Source organism: Schistocerca gregaria, chromosome X (genome assembly GCF_023897955.1).
Source record: "Schistocerca gregaria isolate iqSchGreg1 chromosome X, iqSchGreg1.2, whole genome shotgun sequence".
NCBI classification, from domain to species: domain Eukaryota; kingdom Metazoa; phylum Arthropoda; class Insecta; order Orthoptera; family Acrididae; genus Schistocerca; species Schistocerca gregaria.
Window position 1 is genome coordinate 872,061,288 of NC_064931.1, and position 16,502 is coordinate 872,077,789.

Sequence of the window (16,502 nt, forward strand, 5' to 3'; positions counted from 1 at the left end):
GTGTTCTGGGTCGGACGGTATCGAGGAGTTCGGTTGGGATGGAGCACAGTGAGGTCCGGCAACGCTGGCAGCACGCAGGCCAGATTGAGGGGCTGTAGTTGTGAGGGCTGCAATCTCGTTGTCCACCGGACCCAGGACGTTTGAGTTGAGTGAACATTAACCCAGTTGTGAAACCTCCACCATTTTGAGATCACACCGTTTGTTCAGCCGTTGCTGCTCGCAGGGTCGCTGAGATGAAGAGCAACGGTTGTAGTGTTTGGAGTTGGCAAAATTAATCAGCCGTTCTCCACTTCTTATTATTAATCATTGAATTCCTTGTGTTATTGTTGGTGAAGCTCAACCAATGGTATTTTTCTGCCTAGTGGTCGCTAATGCCCCAGTTACCTGCCCTGAGGTTTGCGTATTTTCGTGGCAGTGTACCTTTCCTCACCTTGCCACTGCTCTCTGGTAAGGCATGTAGTTCGACAGCCTCCGTGATTGTGGTTCAAATATTTTGTTTCTTTTGGATTACTATGGTTGTAGTGGTTCCTTCTGCTTCTGGATGTGCTAAACACCGGATTCAAAAGACGCAGTGCTGTCCACCGGTTCCGTCTTGCTTGGGTTATTCCATCGTTGAATTGGTTATCAGAAGTTAGGTAGATTTTGAAAGAGTGTTGGTCAGTGTTTAAACTGTCACTAGTTTGAGTTGCCATCTGGTTAAGTGAATACAACTCTTGACTGCCTGTCTCATTCTTTACGAAGTTGAGCGACTTTCCCAGGTTGATCCTTGGAGCACTGTCTGAGGCTCACTTCCCTCTTGATTTGGTCAGAATGTGATGATTATTTTTTTAAATATGGTAATTTTGAATTATTACTGTTTGGGCCTTCAGCTGACAAATAATTTGAATTTCTTGTCAATAAGGTCTTCAGCTGTGAACACAATTGGTCTTAAGAATTTTTAATTACATATTGTCTCTTAATAGTGAATTTTTGGTATCCCTTGGAGAAGTTTAACTGTTTCTTAAGTATTTTCTATCCAGTCCTTCAGCTGTCAAATTGTTTTTTGAGTTATTACTATTGGGGCCTTCAGCCAACAAATAATTTTAATTTCTGGTCAATAAGGCCTTTTAGCCGTGAGTGTAACTTGCTTAACTTTTTAAAAATTAGACATTGTGTCTTAACAGTCAAATTGAACAGTTGTTCCTTATAGTCAACTTTAGTTGCAATTGTTTCCAAATAAAGCGTCCAAGACTTACCAAGCGGGAAAGCGCTGGTAGACAGGCACAATAAAATAAAACACACACACACACACACACACACACACACACACACACACACACACACACAATTTCGAGCTTTCGCAACCGGCGGCTGCTTCGTCAGGAAAGAGGGAAGGAAAAGGAAAGATGAAAGGATGTGGGTTTTAAGGGAGAGGGTAAGGAGTCATTCCAATCCCGGGAGCGGAAAGACTTACCTTAGGGGGGGGGGGGGGGGGAAGGATAGGTATATACTCGCGCACACATATCCATCCATACATACACAGACACAAGCAGACATATTTAAAGGCAAAATCCTGCCTTTCCCTAAATACCAGGTCTCGGCATGTCTGTGTTTGTACTGTAGTTCTTGTATGTTCTGAGTTTCTGTGATAATAGTTATAACACTGAAGTAAGTCAACATAGTGCAGATAATTATTGTTTTTATTTAAGGAGTCTATGTTAATGTCTCCAACAAACGGTACATGTTTTTATACACTTATGTCTTCTCCAGCAGATCCTCCAGACAATTGAAAAGTTCTTCAATACTACTTTCAGGTGATGTATACAGAGCTGCTATAATCAGGCTGTTGTTCTCTAATTTTAAATTTTTTGCTGCATCCTTAAGTACTATTTCTTTACTCAGATTACCAATCCATTTGACTTTTTCACATGCAATATCATTTCCGCTATGAATGCCTATATCTCCACCTTTATGTGTCCTCCTACAGTACAAGTTTATGAGTTCATAATTTCTTAGCCTGTACTATATACTTTCTCTTCCTTGCAACCTAATTCACTTTCTATGAAGAAATGTGGTCTTGATATCCAAGTACTCTGTGTTTTTGTTATATACATTCTTGTATGTAATGTTGAAATCACTATGTTATGCTCTAAAAAAGCATCGCTTTACCTCATGACTGATAATCTTGTTTACATCATGTAACATTGTTAAAATAATTCTTCTTTCTTATTTCATTCCTTGGCATTGGCATACGTAATTACTGGGCAAAATTAAAGTAGATAAATGGAAAGTGTTAAGTCTGGAAAAATTCATGTGGTTTGGTTTTCAGAGTGCAGAAGGTTGGGAATATAAAGAGAAAATTGAAAAACATGCGTCACAAAGGGACTACAGTTCTGGATTTGGTGGGAAATTTGGAATTCAGGCAGATCGACAGGATAAGTCTGCAGTTGGTTGGGATTATGTAGAAAAGATCGAAAAACATGAGTCACAGAAAGGTAAGGAAAAAACAAAAGTGTTCAGGAATTATTGTGTTATTTTTGATAAAAAGTTTGAAAATAATGTTATCACACAATCACCAGAAATTATGTTTATCTTGTAACATGATTCCGTTCACAAAGGCAAGAATTATTATAGACATATGATAATCCTTAAACTTGCATTATTCCTGAATTAAGATGCACCTTTAAAGTATGTGTGTGCCATGTTTTATTTCATTTGAAACAGTGTTAATTTGGAAAACAAGTTCTAATACACATCCCCATATGTCTTTATATCCTGATTATGTGATAGCTTTTTCATAATTCCAGTTATGCAATTGGTTTAGTAATCAAATCAGTTGCAGCAGCTTTTTTCCTTAATTTTTTATGATGTTTGATGAAGTTCCATTAATTTGCATGTGCACAATTTCAACTAATGGTTGATGAATAAGAATGTAATGTGAAAATAAAATAGTAGTGTGCAACAGACATCAATAAAAAGTGGAAGGACATGTAATAGTACTTTAAAGACAAAACAGGTCTCTCAAGATGGCTGAAACATATATGGCCAGAATATGGGGAGAAATAAAATTAATGCAACTACACTCCCAAAGTTTAATTCTAAGTTATTGTACTGTGAAAACATGAAAATGCACATCAGTGTAATAGTTGTTTAACATGTAAACAATACAATGGAATGGGACACAATGAACAGTGGAGCATTTTGTCCTAGGGAGTGCCATGATTTATTTTGGAGCCCTGGATGTAGATGTATTTTTATGCAGAGAGAGTGCAACTGAGCAAGTAGTACAGTAATTAAGATACTGGACTTGCTGCATTTGGTGGGACAGCAATTTAAACCCTTTCCTAGCCATGCAGTTTAAGGGTTTTCCGAAGTTGCCCTTTCTCTATTGCATCTATTGAATCTTTAATGATCTTGTCATTGAGGACACACAGAACTGTAATCTTTCTTATGTAGTTCCAACATTTTGTTGGGAGATGACCACCCTCTTAGACTCAAGAACTGTTGTTTTAAATTTCTGTCATAGCACGTGTAATTTATACTGGTGACCAGTTTTGAATGTAGCTATGTTTGAAACTAGTCAGCAGTATAAATTACTCAGAGCTACAGTATGTGATCAAAACTATCCAGATACACACAAAAACATACATTTTTCATATTAGATGCATTGTGCTGCCACCTACTGCCAGGTACTCCATATCAGTAACCTCAGTAGTCATTAGACATTAAGAGAGAGCAGAATGGGGTGCTCCGTAAAACTCATGGATTTCAAACATGGACAGGTGATTGGGTGTTACTTGTGTCATACATCTGCACACGAGATTTCCACACTCCTAAACATCCCTAGGTCCACTGTTTCTGATGTGATACTGAAGTGGAAATGTGAAGGGACATGTACAGCACAAAAGTGTACAGGCTGACCTCGTCTGTTGACTGACAGAGACCGCCGACAGTTGAAGAGGGTCATAATGCGTAATAAGCAGACATCTGCCCAGACCATCACACAGGAATTCCAAACTGCATCAGGATTCACTGCAAGTACTATGACAGGCGGGAGGTGTGGAAATTTGGATTTCATGGTCAAGTGGCTGCTCGTAAGCCACACATCACGCCAGTAAATGCCACACATCACGCCAGTAAATGCCACACATCACGCCAGTAAATGCCAAACGACGCCTCGCTTGGTATAACAAACGTAAACATTGGATGATTGAACAGTGGAAAAACGTTGTGTGGAGTGACAAATCACAGTACACAATGTGGCAATCTGATGGCAGGGTGTGGATATGGCGAATGCCAGGTAAAAGTCATCTGTCAACGTGCGTAGTGCCAACAGTAAAATTAGGAGGCAGTGGTGTTATGGTGTGGTCATGTTTTTCATGGAGGGGGCTTGCACCCATTGTTGTTTTGCATGGGACTATCACAACACAGGCCTACATTGATGTTTTAAGCATCTTCTTACTTCCCACTGTTGAAGAGCAATTTGGGAATGGCGATTGAATCTTTCAACATGATCGAGCACCTGTTCATAATGCGTGGCCGCTGGCAGAGTGGTTACACGACAATAACATCCCTGTAATGGATTTCCCTGCACAGAGTCCTGACCTGAGTCCTGTAGAACACCCTGGGAATGTTTTGGAACAAGACTTTGTGCCAGGCCTCACTGACCAACATCAATACCTCTCCTCAGCGCAGCACACCGTGAAAAATTGGCTACCATTCCCCAAGAAACCTTCCAGCACCTGATTGAATGTATGTCTGCAAGAGTGGAAGCTGTCATCAAGGCAAAGGGTGGGCCAACACAATACTGAATTCCAGCATTACCAATGGAGGATGCCACAAACTTGCAAGTCATTTTCAGCCAGGTGTCTGGATACTTTTGATCACGTAGTGTATGACAGAAATTTAAATAAAAAATTGTGTAAGAATCCTGCCTGTCACAGTGTGTGCATTTTATTAAACAGCCTCACATGTCCCTTTGTAACTTCCCATTTTCATCAAGAATTTTCCTGAGCTGGCTGATTGAAAGCTAAAAATAAAGAAAATTAGGGTTTGTAGGTCAAATAAAATAATTTTTTGATTGACAGACGGCAGTGATGTGGTCAATGTTACTGGCTGCTACTAGACAATACGTCACATGCTGATGCAATCAATAGTTGTGCATGCACTTCAAAACGAACAAAACATGTACTTAAGAGATTTTTGTAAATTATTGGTAGTGGGGAGGGTATTAATGATGGTGGCAGAACAGCAGCAGTTGTAATACCTATTATGCATCTGTAAGCATCATAATTAAATTTTTCAAAGGTAAATAACAGCACTAAGGTAAGTGTCCAATCTTACATTATGAATGATGTGACGTAACAAAATTCCTAATACACAAGAAAGAAACAGTAAGATGAGAACACAGTTTAATTTTTGGTGCTACAGGCTACACAAACAATAGATACACTGCTTGTGAATCACTGTCATCCTTGTGTTCACTACATCTGCTGTCAGAATGTAATGAAGTTATAAGCTACTCATTGTGTTTTCCACTACAGCTTCATTCTCCCACACTTTCATTGTGATCTCATTTGTGTTTTCCATGGCATCATGGACCCTCCAGAAGCGAATTCTAGATTATAGCATTACTTGTCAATCTCTCCATTTCTCTCTCTGTGTATTTATTGTTGTGTGGTGAGCTGCACCAAACTGGTCGTTGAACTGAAGAACACAATACATTACTGTGAGATCTTGCAGAATTATTATAGGATTTGGTCCACTCTAAATGCATAAATTGTATATCGAAATTCAAAGTTAGAAAAAAGTAAAACTACCATCAACCTGATGATTGGTTTGAACTCAACAGTGGTTTACTGGGTATGGTCCTGTTGAGGATGGTATATCCTTGTCTTCATCCAATTTGTTAATTAGACTTACCTTGCCAGTAATAAGGGGACATACAGTTTAACATGGGATCTTTACTGAGATGCAGTTATGCATTTTTCACAGGCATAAAGCATCAGTAGAGGCAAAAGCAGTGAAAGGAGACAAAAATCTGACACTTATTCTGACAGCTGTCATCACAAATGAGTGTTTTGTTTCTGACAAGAATGGGTGGATATTTGATTGGTGTGTCTCAGTTTGGCACGCAGCTTACCATACAACACTTCTTTCTTAAAGTGACAATTCATGCATTGTCATTTAGGAGGTGGTGTGCTCTTTCCTTCCTCCAATGTGTGAACTGAGGATTTTCCATATACATACAAACATGCATAATTGTGAGAGTTGAAGATCTCAATAAATAACTAGAAAAATCCTTGAAAATTACCTTAGATCAAGCCTTTAACAGTGGGATCTATAGTGACATTTGGTCACCAAAAGTCATGTAAAACTTTGTAGCCCTAAGTATCTCTACAAGCTACTGAATATGCTCTGTGTGACATCAGACTAAACATCCAAATTTAGACAGCTGCATGCAAGTGGGACATCATACCGATGTGTTTTGTATTAGGATTTGCTTTGAATGGGAAATTATTGTAGGAGCCCACAGATGCTAGCACTTTGAGAGTTTTTACAGGACCTGTGTGTGCCCAAGTCAACAGTTAGCACTATTATTGCATAGAGGAAATTCCAGAAGAGCTACCAACACAATAAGTGTAAGAAATTAACTGATTGGGAGTCCCAAACACTAAGGCATTTGTCTTCATACATACCATGACAGTATCAACTGGTATAGTCATTTATCACTCAGTTGCCATGATTTCGTCTGCTTGGGTTAGTAATGTGTACTAACCACACTATATAGGCTCACAATTTGCTTGGTTGATTTATAGGATCAGATTCCTTTCTTAAAGGGGCATCTAGTAATTAATAGCACATTTGTGTGTGGCTTAACAGGTAAAATGCTAAAATAGGGAGCAGTTTGCTTGGTAAGTTGGTGCTGCAGCTAGACTTTTTTGGGGTACGGGGGGGGGGGGGGGGGGGGGGGGGGAGGAGGAGGCTGTTACATGAGAATTTTTGTATCACTGTAATAGCAACTATTGCTTTACTGTTTCAGATTATGCTAAAGGCTTTGGTGGAAAATTTGGAGTTGAAACTGACAGACAGGACAAGTCTGCTTTGGGCTGGGATCATGTAGAGAAGACTGAAAAGCATGCAAGTCAAAAAGGTATTGTTGTATACAGCTATTAATCTTTACCAAACTGAAAATGTTTGTGCTATTTTTACTACAAATAAGAAAAGAGAACAGTAAATTAGATACACACAAACAGTGTGACAAGTGTTTGAAGTTGCTGTTCATTCAAGTAAGTGCTTGTTCAAGTTATAGTGTACTGACTTGTAAACATAAATACAAAAAATATATGAAACCAGAAGGTAAAAATATATAGTATGAATAATGCTAGATGTAATTCATAAGATATAACAGGTAATTTGGTGTGAGAAATCTATACAAGGGATCATGTGGCTTTTTTCCCTTTCATGGAGAAACATGCTAAACACCTTAGACACACAGAATAAAGATTAGTATTCACAAACTCTGTTCTCCAAATATGCCCTTGGTTAAAAGCAATCTCATCACAACTGTTGACTAAATTTTGCAGTGAACAAATAATCATTTGATTAGGCTCTATTCCCAACTCCTGTGGCCACCCTTTAGCACATCATCTATATTCATCAGCCATTGTGGGAGACACTGCGACTGCCAGCAAACTGTAGAGACTAATTTTACATCATGGTGGCAACAACTAGTCTCTCTTCAAAAACACATTTTTTTAAATTTCTGGATATTGTATCCTTCCCCTCATTATGAAATTGCATACTATTTAAGATATTATGGCTCTCTAGTCTGACCACAACATACACTTCTCTCAAATAAATCCATCTCCCTTTAATAACAATGCTTTACAGTCACCACTTCAAAGCCGGAAACTTGTCTGCACTTAACTTTTTCTATTATCCTGTAGAATCCAAAGTTTCACTGTATTTTGTAGTACTGTACATCCACAGTTCACAGATGATAGTTAAGTGTGTGGCAGCATCCTTTTTGTTGTATTATACAGGGTGATAAAAAATGTTTACCAGCAGACATGGCACTTCAGGCATACAACAAAGATCAGTAATCACATGGGAAGCAGTTTTCGTAAAGGCCATCCGGGGCTACTGAATGGTATTGGAGTTATTTCGTCACATGCTACAAATGTATGCCAGCTACAGGAGAGGCTCAAAGTGCTGTCCAGATGCATGAAGGCAATCTGACATCGACACTGCATCGAACAGTGCACCCTCTCAATGACATCCCGCTACTGCAACAATCCTGCCCACTAGGCTCTCCTGAGGTGTAACAGGTGTTTTGTACACAAGGCCCTTGAGGCATCCTCACCAGAAAAAATCAGTTGATGACAGATCAGGTGATCACAGTGGTCATGCAACTGGCCGACCATGAGCAATCCAGCAGCTGGAAAAGGTTGCCTACAGATGTGCCCTCATTTTTCTGCTGAAATGCGCAGTGACTCCATCATGCTGAAGTCAGATGTGATGACAAGTAGGCATGGGAACATCATTCATCATGCCCAGTACAACTTCTCACAAGAATATGAGGTATGTGCAACCTCCAAGTCAGTCTGGGAAAATGTACAGCCCAATTAAATGCAATGCCCTCTCGTGACCAGAGCATCATCTTGTGGCATTTGCGACTCCCAGTTCCTATGTGATTACTGATACTTGTTGTATGCTGGATGTGCCATGTCAGTTTTAAACATGTTTTTTTAAGTCATTCCGTATGTTAAGTGTTTATCTTCCATGTGGTGGATACTAAGAAATGACTATGTATGTCCCTTTTTGTAAATTGTAATTAATTGATTTATGGTCCTCACAGGAATGCTACGTGTGTGATTACAGACTTTCTACATCTTTCCTTTAAATGCCACTTTCACTGTCCTTTACTTATAGATATTACATGATAGACGTGAAAATGATGATCGGAGGAGACACTCAAAATATAAGTTGTTCTGACAACATTTGCTGCACAAGCAATATGAGATCTGAGATTGTAATGCTACAAAACACCAGTCTCAGACATACGAAATACCACTCGCAGACAGGAATCCATATAACTTTGATTTTATTTTTATTTTTTGTTTGATGCTAGTATTGATTTTTCACTAGTGTTTTAAGATTATCAAAAATGTTTATTCACTGATCTGCCCCATACATTACCAAATTGGCTTCTAAGATTGTGCTTTGCTTATTCAAAAGAACGTACTTCCAGGTTTTGTTATGAGTATCAGCCAGCTACACTGCTCTTTAAATGGTTTTTATTTTATAAATCACTCACATTGAGCCCATTTCGGAAAATTATCATCATCAGGTGCTATGTAAATACATATGTAAGTGATGGTCCTAATATAATGGTCTGTAACTATAACCAGGAAAGTTATAATACATTTGTTTTGTGTTTTTTCCTTACATGTAATATCGTTGCTGCCATGTCCTGTCTCTTTTTAGAATTATTAGTTTCTCCTTACATGTACATTGGAGATGTATCTCTGACTAAAGTCAGTTTTTATGTATGCTATTTTTCTCTTGACAGCTTGGATGACAGTGGATCAGCGATATTACTTGTTTACATAGTTACCATTATAAGTAAGTGATGTGTGGAAATTTGGTTGTTTTTTATTATTTTTATAGGTTTGATTCTAATTATGTTTTTGCCTGGAGTTTGGTTTTGTTTTAGTTGAAATTTTTATGTTATATTTTTATTTTTTCATAATAATTTTGTTATTGACTATGATTTGTGAAGTTTTCTTGATCTTATGTCTCTTGTATGCTCTTCATGTTGCTATCACTGTTACCATGAGTATGTATTATTTAGTGTCTCTGTTTTATTACAGTACCCATTTTCTTGCTTTACAATGCGAATAAAGTTTTCTGTGTACTTTTTGTGCTTTAGGTCGATTTGTTCGTTCAGTAAATTTGTGGGGCTGCTGTATGCATGTGAATATATGTCTATTTCTTCAAGGATGTTCATGGTTGCTCCCTTTTGCATAATATGGAGGATTTCTAGTGCTTCATTTATGGGTTTTATGTCATGTTTTTCTGTTTGTAGATGTTGAAAAAATGTGAATGGGTTGTTTTCACTTTCTCTGGTGTGCTCCTTATATATCTAATGTTCAAGATTCTACGAGTTTGTTCTGTGTAGAATTTGTGGCATGAAAGGAGGCGGCTCTGCTGCTAGGTAGTTCGCATGGTAGAGGTGTGGGCCAGCAGTTACAGGAAGTGTTGGGGAGTGAGTACCAGATCACCAGCATTGTTAAGCCTAATGCAGGGGTGGCCCTAGTGACTGACAGCATAGGGGAGTTACGTAGGAATTTTGTGGAGGAAGATCAGGTAGTGATAGTGGGTGGAACAGCGAACAGTCTTGATAGGGATGGGGAATATGATGTAAGTGGTGACCTGGTAAAGATAGTTACTCAAACTGGTGGCACTAATGTGCATTTCGTACAACTGTTTCAGCATCATGAATGGCCTCACCGTAATGCGTCTGTTAGGTGCGTTAACATGGGGCTGGAGAAGGCACTGATGGTAGAGGGCATGGGTCACATTTCACTGGTGCTAGTTGAGTCTATTAGAAGATCGGGTTACAATACACGTGGCCTGCACCTCAATAGGTATGGGAAGGGGAGGCTGGCAAAACTTACAGGTGACAAGTGTAGTGGGTGGTGGTGGGATCACTCATGGAAAAATTCCTGTAGTCATTAGTGTTAGAGCTGCACCTTTTTTAGATTGAAGTCAGCTGATAGGTATACCTGCTTAAAGGTAGTCCCTCTAACTAAGGGCTAACTTCCAGAGGATGTCATGTTTCCAAGTAGAGAAGGAATTAGCATATTTCATCAAAATATAAGAGGTATTAGAGATAAAGTTAGTGAACTGCTTATAGATGTTGACTGTGAAATTATTGGTTTATCAGAGCACCACTTAAATAATTTCACAATTCAAGGGCTTCCTTTATCAGGATACAGATAAGCTGGCTGTTTTTCAAGGAGTTCCTTGTGGGGTGAGGGAGTGGCCATGTACATAAAAAAAAACAGTATTCCCTTTGAGTCCATTGACATATCATGGCACTGCACTGAACAGATATTTGAATGTTGTGCAGATGCAGTGGAATTTAGTGAAAGTAAACTTCTAACAGTTGGTGTTTATAGGTCCCCTAACTCCGACTTCAGAGCATTTCTGCTCAAGCTAGAGAGGGTTTTTGGCTCACTTTATAGGATGTACCAGAAATTAGTTATATGTGGTGACTTCAATATTAATTTTGTATATGATGATGCAAGAAAAAGGAAGTTGGTAGATCTCCTAAATTCATATGATCTGATGCAGACTGTGTATTTTCCAATTAGGGTGCAGGGGAACAGTAACACAGCCATAGATAATATTTTTATTCATTCTTCATTAGTAGATGGGCATTCTGTTAGTAAAAGGGTGAATGACCTTTCAGACCATGATGCACAAATTTAACACTAAAAGCCTTTGTACCCAAACGAATGTCACATATAACTACAAACTATGTAGGAAAGTTAATCCAACAGCAATAGTGAGTTTCTTAAAACTTGTCAAGGAACAAGAATGGCAGGATGTTTATAGTGCCGATAACATAGATGACAAGTATAATGCTTTCCTTAACACATTTCTCATGCTCTCTGAGAGTTAATTTCCATTAGAACATTCTAAATGGGGCACTAGCAGTAAAAGGCAGCCTGGGTGGCTGACTAGCGGGATAATGATATCGTGTAGAACAAAGCGAGAATTATATCAAAATGTTAGAAGTAGCCACAATCAAGCTACAGTAGCCCATTACAAATAGTACTGTAAGGTGCTTAAAATGTTATTAGGAAGGCAAAGATTATGTGGTATGCAAATAGAATAGCTAAATCACAGGATAAAATTAAAACCATATGGTCACTTGTGAAGGAAGTGTCTGGTCAGCAGCACAAAGTTGATGATATAAAGTCAGTTCGTAGAAAAAATATTTCTGTTACTGGTAAATCATATAGAAACTTCCACATGGGAAAAATATATAAAAAACAAAGATTCCAAGACTTACCAAGCGGGAAAGCGCCGGCAGACAGGCACATGAACAAAACACACAAACACACACACAGAATTACGAGCTTTCGCAACTGGCAGTTGCTTCGTCAGGAAAGAGGGAAGGAGAGGGAAAAATGAAAGGATGTGGGTTTTAAGGGAGAGGGTAAGGAGTCATTCCAATCCCAGGAGCGGAAAGACTTCTCTTAGGGGAAAAAAAGGACAGGTGTACACTCGCGCACACACACACACACACACACACACACACACACACACACACACACACACACACACACACACACATATCCATCCGCACATACACAGACACAAGCAGACATATTTAAAGGCAAAGAGTAAGGGCAGAGATGTCAGTCGAGGCGGAAGTACAGAGGCAAAGAAGTTGTTGAAAGACAGGTGAGGTATGAGCGGCGGCAACTTGAAATTAGCGGAGGTTGAGGCCTGGCGGATATCGAGAAGAGAGGATATACTGAAGGGCGAGTTCCCATCTCCGGAGTTCGGATAGGTTGGTGTTGGTGGGAAGTATCCAGATAACTCGGACGGTGTAACACTGTGCCAAGATGTGCTGGCCGTGCATCAAGGCATGTTTAGCCACAGGGTGATCCTCATTACCAACAAACACTGTCTGCCTGTGTCCATTCATGCGAATGGACAGTTTGTTGCCGGTCATTCCCACATAGAAAGCGTCACAGTGCAGGCAGGTCAGTTGGTAAATCACGTGGGTGCTTTCACATGTGGCTCTCCCTTTGATCGTGTACACCTTCCGGGTTACAGGACTGGAGTAGGTGGTGGTGGGAGGGTGCATAGGACAGGTTTTATACCGGGGGTGGTTGCAAGGGTAGGAGCCAGAGGGTAGGGAAGGTGATTTGGGGATTTCATAGGGATGAACCAAGAGGTTACGAAGGTTAGGTGGACGGCGGAAAGACACTCTTGGTGGAGTGGGGAGGATTTAATGAAGGATGAATCTCATTTCGGGGCAGGATTTTAGGAAGTCGTATCCCTGCTGGAGAGCCACATTCAAGGTCTGATCCAGTCCCGGGAAGTATTCTGTCACAAGTGGGGCACTTTTGGGGTTCTTCTGTGAGAGGTTCTGGGTTTGAGGGGATGAGGAAGTGGCTCTGGTTATCTGCTTCTGTACCAGGTTGGGAGGGTAGTTGCGGGATGCGAAAGCTGTTTTCAGGTTGTTGGTGTAATGGTCGAGGGATTCAGGACTGGAGCAGATTCGTTTGCCACGAAGGCCTAGGCTGTAGGGAAGGGACCGTTTGATATGGAATGGGTGGCAGCTGTCATAATGGAGGTACTGTTGCTTGTTGGTGGGTTTGATGTGGACGGATGTGTGCAGCTGGCCATTGGACAGATGGAGGTCAACGTCTAGGAAAGTGGCATGGGATTTGGAGTAGGACCAGGTGAATCTGATGGAACCAAAGGAGTTGAGGTTGGAGAGGAAATTCTGGAGTTGTTCTTCACTGTGAGTCCAGATCATGAAGATGTCATCAATAAATCTGTACCAAACTTTGGGTTGGCAGGCTTGGGTAACCAAGAAGGCTTCCTCTAAGCGGCCCATAAATAGGTTGGCATACGAGGGGGCCATCCTGGTACCCATGGCTGTTCCCTTTAATTGTTGGTATGTCTGGCCTTCAAAAGTGAAGAAGTTGTGGGTCAGGATGAAGCTGGCTAAGGTGACGAGGAAAGAGGTTTTAGGTAGGGTGGCAGGTCTCTCCCATCTACTCAATCTCCCACTTCCAGCTCCACTCCCCCCAACACCTCAAAATTCTAGTCAACACAATCTGGAACCACAACACCCCAATTCCTTTCCTCCAAACCCCTCTCCCAATCCGAAACCTCTGTCCTATCCAAAGGCCTCACCTTCAGCCCCACTCCCAGGTTCAACCAAACTGCCCTTGTCAAGGATTTACTGTCCTACACTCGTAGTCTCTGCTGGAAATATCACTTTGCCACGAAGAAAAACAATCCTGATCCCACTCCAAAGATCCAACTCCCCAAGACACTATCCAAATTGAACCCTGCCTGCAACAGTTCCGTCCTCCGTCACAGCGGGACCCACCTCCTCTTCCTCAAAATCAGCCTCTCCAAACCTTCCAGGAATTTCTCACTTCCAGCCTTGCCTCTCAATCTTTCTTGAAAAACCTTAATCCTACTCCCAACATCACCACAGCCAAATCCCAGGCTATCCGTGATCTGAAAGCTGACCGATCCATCATCATTCTTCCGGTTCACAAGGGTTCCACGACCGTGGTACTTGATCGTCGGGAGTATGTGGCTGAGGGACTGCGTCAGCTTTCAGACAACTCTACATACAAAGTTTGCCGAGGTAATCCCATTCCTGATGTCAAGGCGGAGCTTCAAGGAATCCTCAGAACCTTAGGCCCCCTACAAAACCTTTCACCTGACTCCATCAAACTCCTCACCCCACCGACACCTCGCACCCCTACCTTCTACCTACTTCCTAAAATTCACAAACCCAAACATCCTGGCCGCCCCATTGTAGCTGGTTACCAAGCCCCCACAGAACGTATCTCTGCCTACGTAGATCAACACCTTCAACCCATTACATGCAGTCTCCCATCCTTCATCAAAGACACCAACCACTTTCTCGAACGCCTGGAATCCGTACCCAGTCTGTTACCCCCGGAAACCATCCTTGTAACCATTGATGCCACTTCCCTATACACGAATATCCCGCACGTCCAGGGCCTCGCTGCAATGGAGCACTTCCTTTCACGCCGATCACCTGCCACCCTACCTAAAACCTCTTTCCTCATCACCTTAGCCAGCTTCATCCTGACCCACAACTTCTTCACTTTTGAAGGCCAGACATACCAACAATTAAAGGGAACAGCCATGGGTACCAGGATGGACCCCTCGTATGCCAACCTATTTATGGGCCGCTTAGAGGAAGCCTTCTTGGTTACCCAAGCCTGCCAACCCAAAGCTGCACACATCCGTCCACATCAAACCCACCAACAAGCAACAGTACCTCCATTATGACAGCTGCCACCCATTCCATATCAAACGGTCCCTTCCCTACAGCCTAGGCCTTCGTGGCAAACGAATCTGCTCCAGTCCTGAATCCCTCGACCATTACACCAACAACCTGAAAACAGCTTTCGCATCCCGCAACTACCCTCCCAACCTGGTACAGAAGCAGATAACCAGAGCCACTTCCTCATCCCCTCAAACCCAGAACCTCTCACAGAAGAACCCCAAAAGTGCCCCACTTGTGACAGAATACTTCCCGGGACTGGATCAGACCTTGAATGTGGCTCTCCAGCAGGGATACGACTTCCTAAAATCCTGCCCCGAAATGAGATCCATCCTTCATTAAATCCTCCCCACTCCACCAAGAGTGTCTTTCCGCCGTCCACCTAACCTTCGTAACCTCTTGGTTCATCCCTATGAAATCCCCAAATCACCTTCCCTACCCTCTGGCTCCTACCCTTGCAACCACCCCCGGTATAAAACCTGTCCTATGCACCCTCCCACCACCACCTACTCCAGTCCTGTAACCCGGAAGGTGTACACGATCAAAGGGAGAGCCACATGTGAAAGCACCCACGTGATTTACCAACTGACCTGCCTGCACTGTGACGCTTTCTATGTGGGAATGACCGGCAACAAACTGTCCATTCGCATGAATGGACACAGGCAGACAGTGTTTGTTGGTAATGAGGATCACCCTGTGGCTAAACATGCCTTGATGCACGGCCAGCACATCTTGGCACAGTGTTACACCGTCCGAGTTATCTGGATACTTCCCACCAACACCAACCTATCCGAACTCCGGAGATGGGAACTCGCCCTTCAGTATATCCTCTCTTCTCGATATCCGCCAGGCCTCAACCTCCGCTAATTTCAAGTTGCCGCCGCTCATACCTCACCTGTCTTTCAACAACTTCTTTGCCTCTGTACTTCCGCCTCGACTGACATCTCTGCCCTTACTCTTTGCCTTTAAATATGTCTGCTTGTGTCTGTGTATGTGCGGATGGATATGTGTGTGTGTGTGTGTGTGTGTGTGTGTGTGTGTGTGTGTGTGTGTGTGTGTGTGTGTGTGTGTGTGTGTGTGTGTGCGCGAGTGTACACCTGTCCTTTTTTTTCCCCTAAGAGAAGTCTTTCCGCTCCTGGGATTGGAATGACTCCTTACCCTCTCCCTTAAAACCCACATCCTTTCATTTTTCCCTCTCCTTCCCTCTTTCCTGACGAAGCAACTGCCAGTTGCGAAAGCTCGTAATTCTGTGTGTGTGTTTGTGTGTTTTGTTCATGTGCCTGTCTGCCGGCGCTTTCCCGCTTGGCAATCACTTTCTGAGCATTGCTGGTGAATTAAATAAAAATTTAGTTTCTACAGGGAATCATATAACACTCTTGGCAAATGCCTTTCCGAGGTTGATGTTTGAAGTACTCCTCTGTGGTACAGACAAGGG

At 41.7% G+C, this 16,502-nt stretch overlaps 1 protein-coding gene across 1 annotated transcript in view; it reads left to right on the plus strand.

The window, feature by feature from the left end:
- LOC126297757 (src substrate cortactin) overlaps window positions 1–16,502 on the plus strand; it is a 136,059-nt gene that overhangs the window by 54,741 nt on the left and 64,816 nt on the right. Inside the window, exons 5-6 of the mRNA XM_049988932.1 lie at window positions 2,309–2,474; window positions 7,022–7,132. Of these exons, the coding sequence (XP_049844889.1) occupies window positions 2,309–2,474; window positions 7,022–7,132 (277 nt within the window). The remainder of the gene's footprint in view (window positions 1–2,308; window positions 2,475–7,021; window positions 7,133–16,502) is intronic.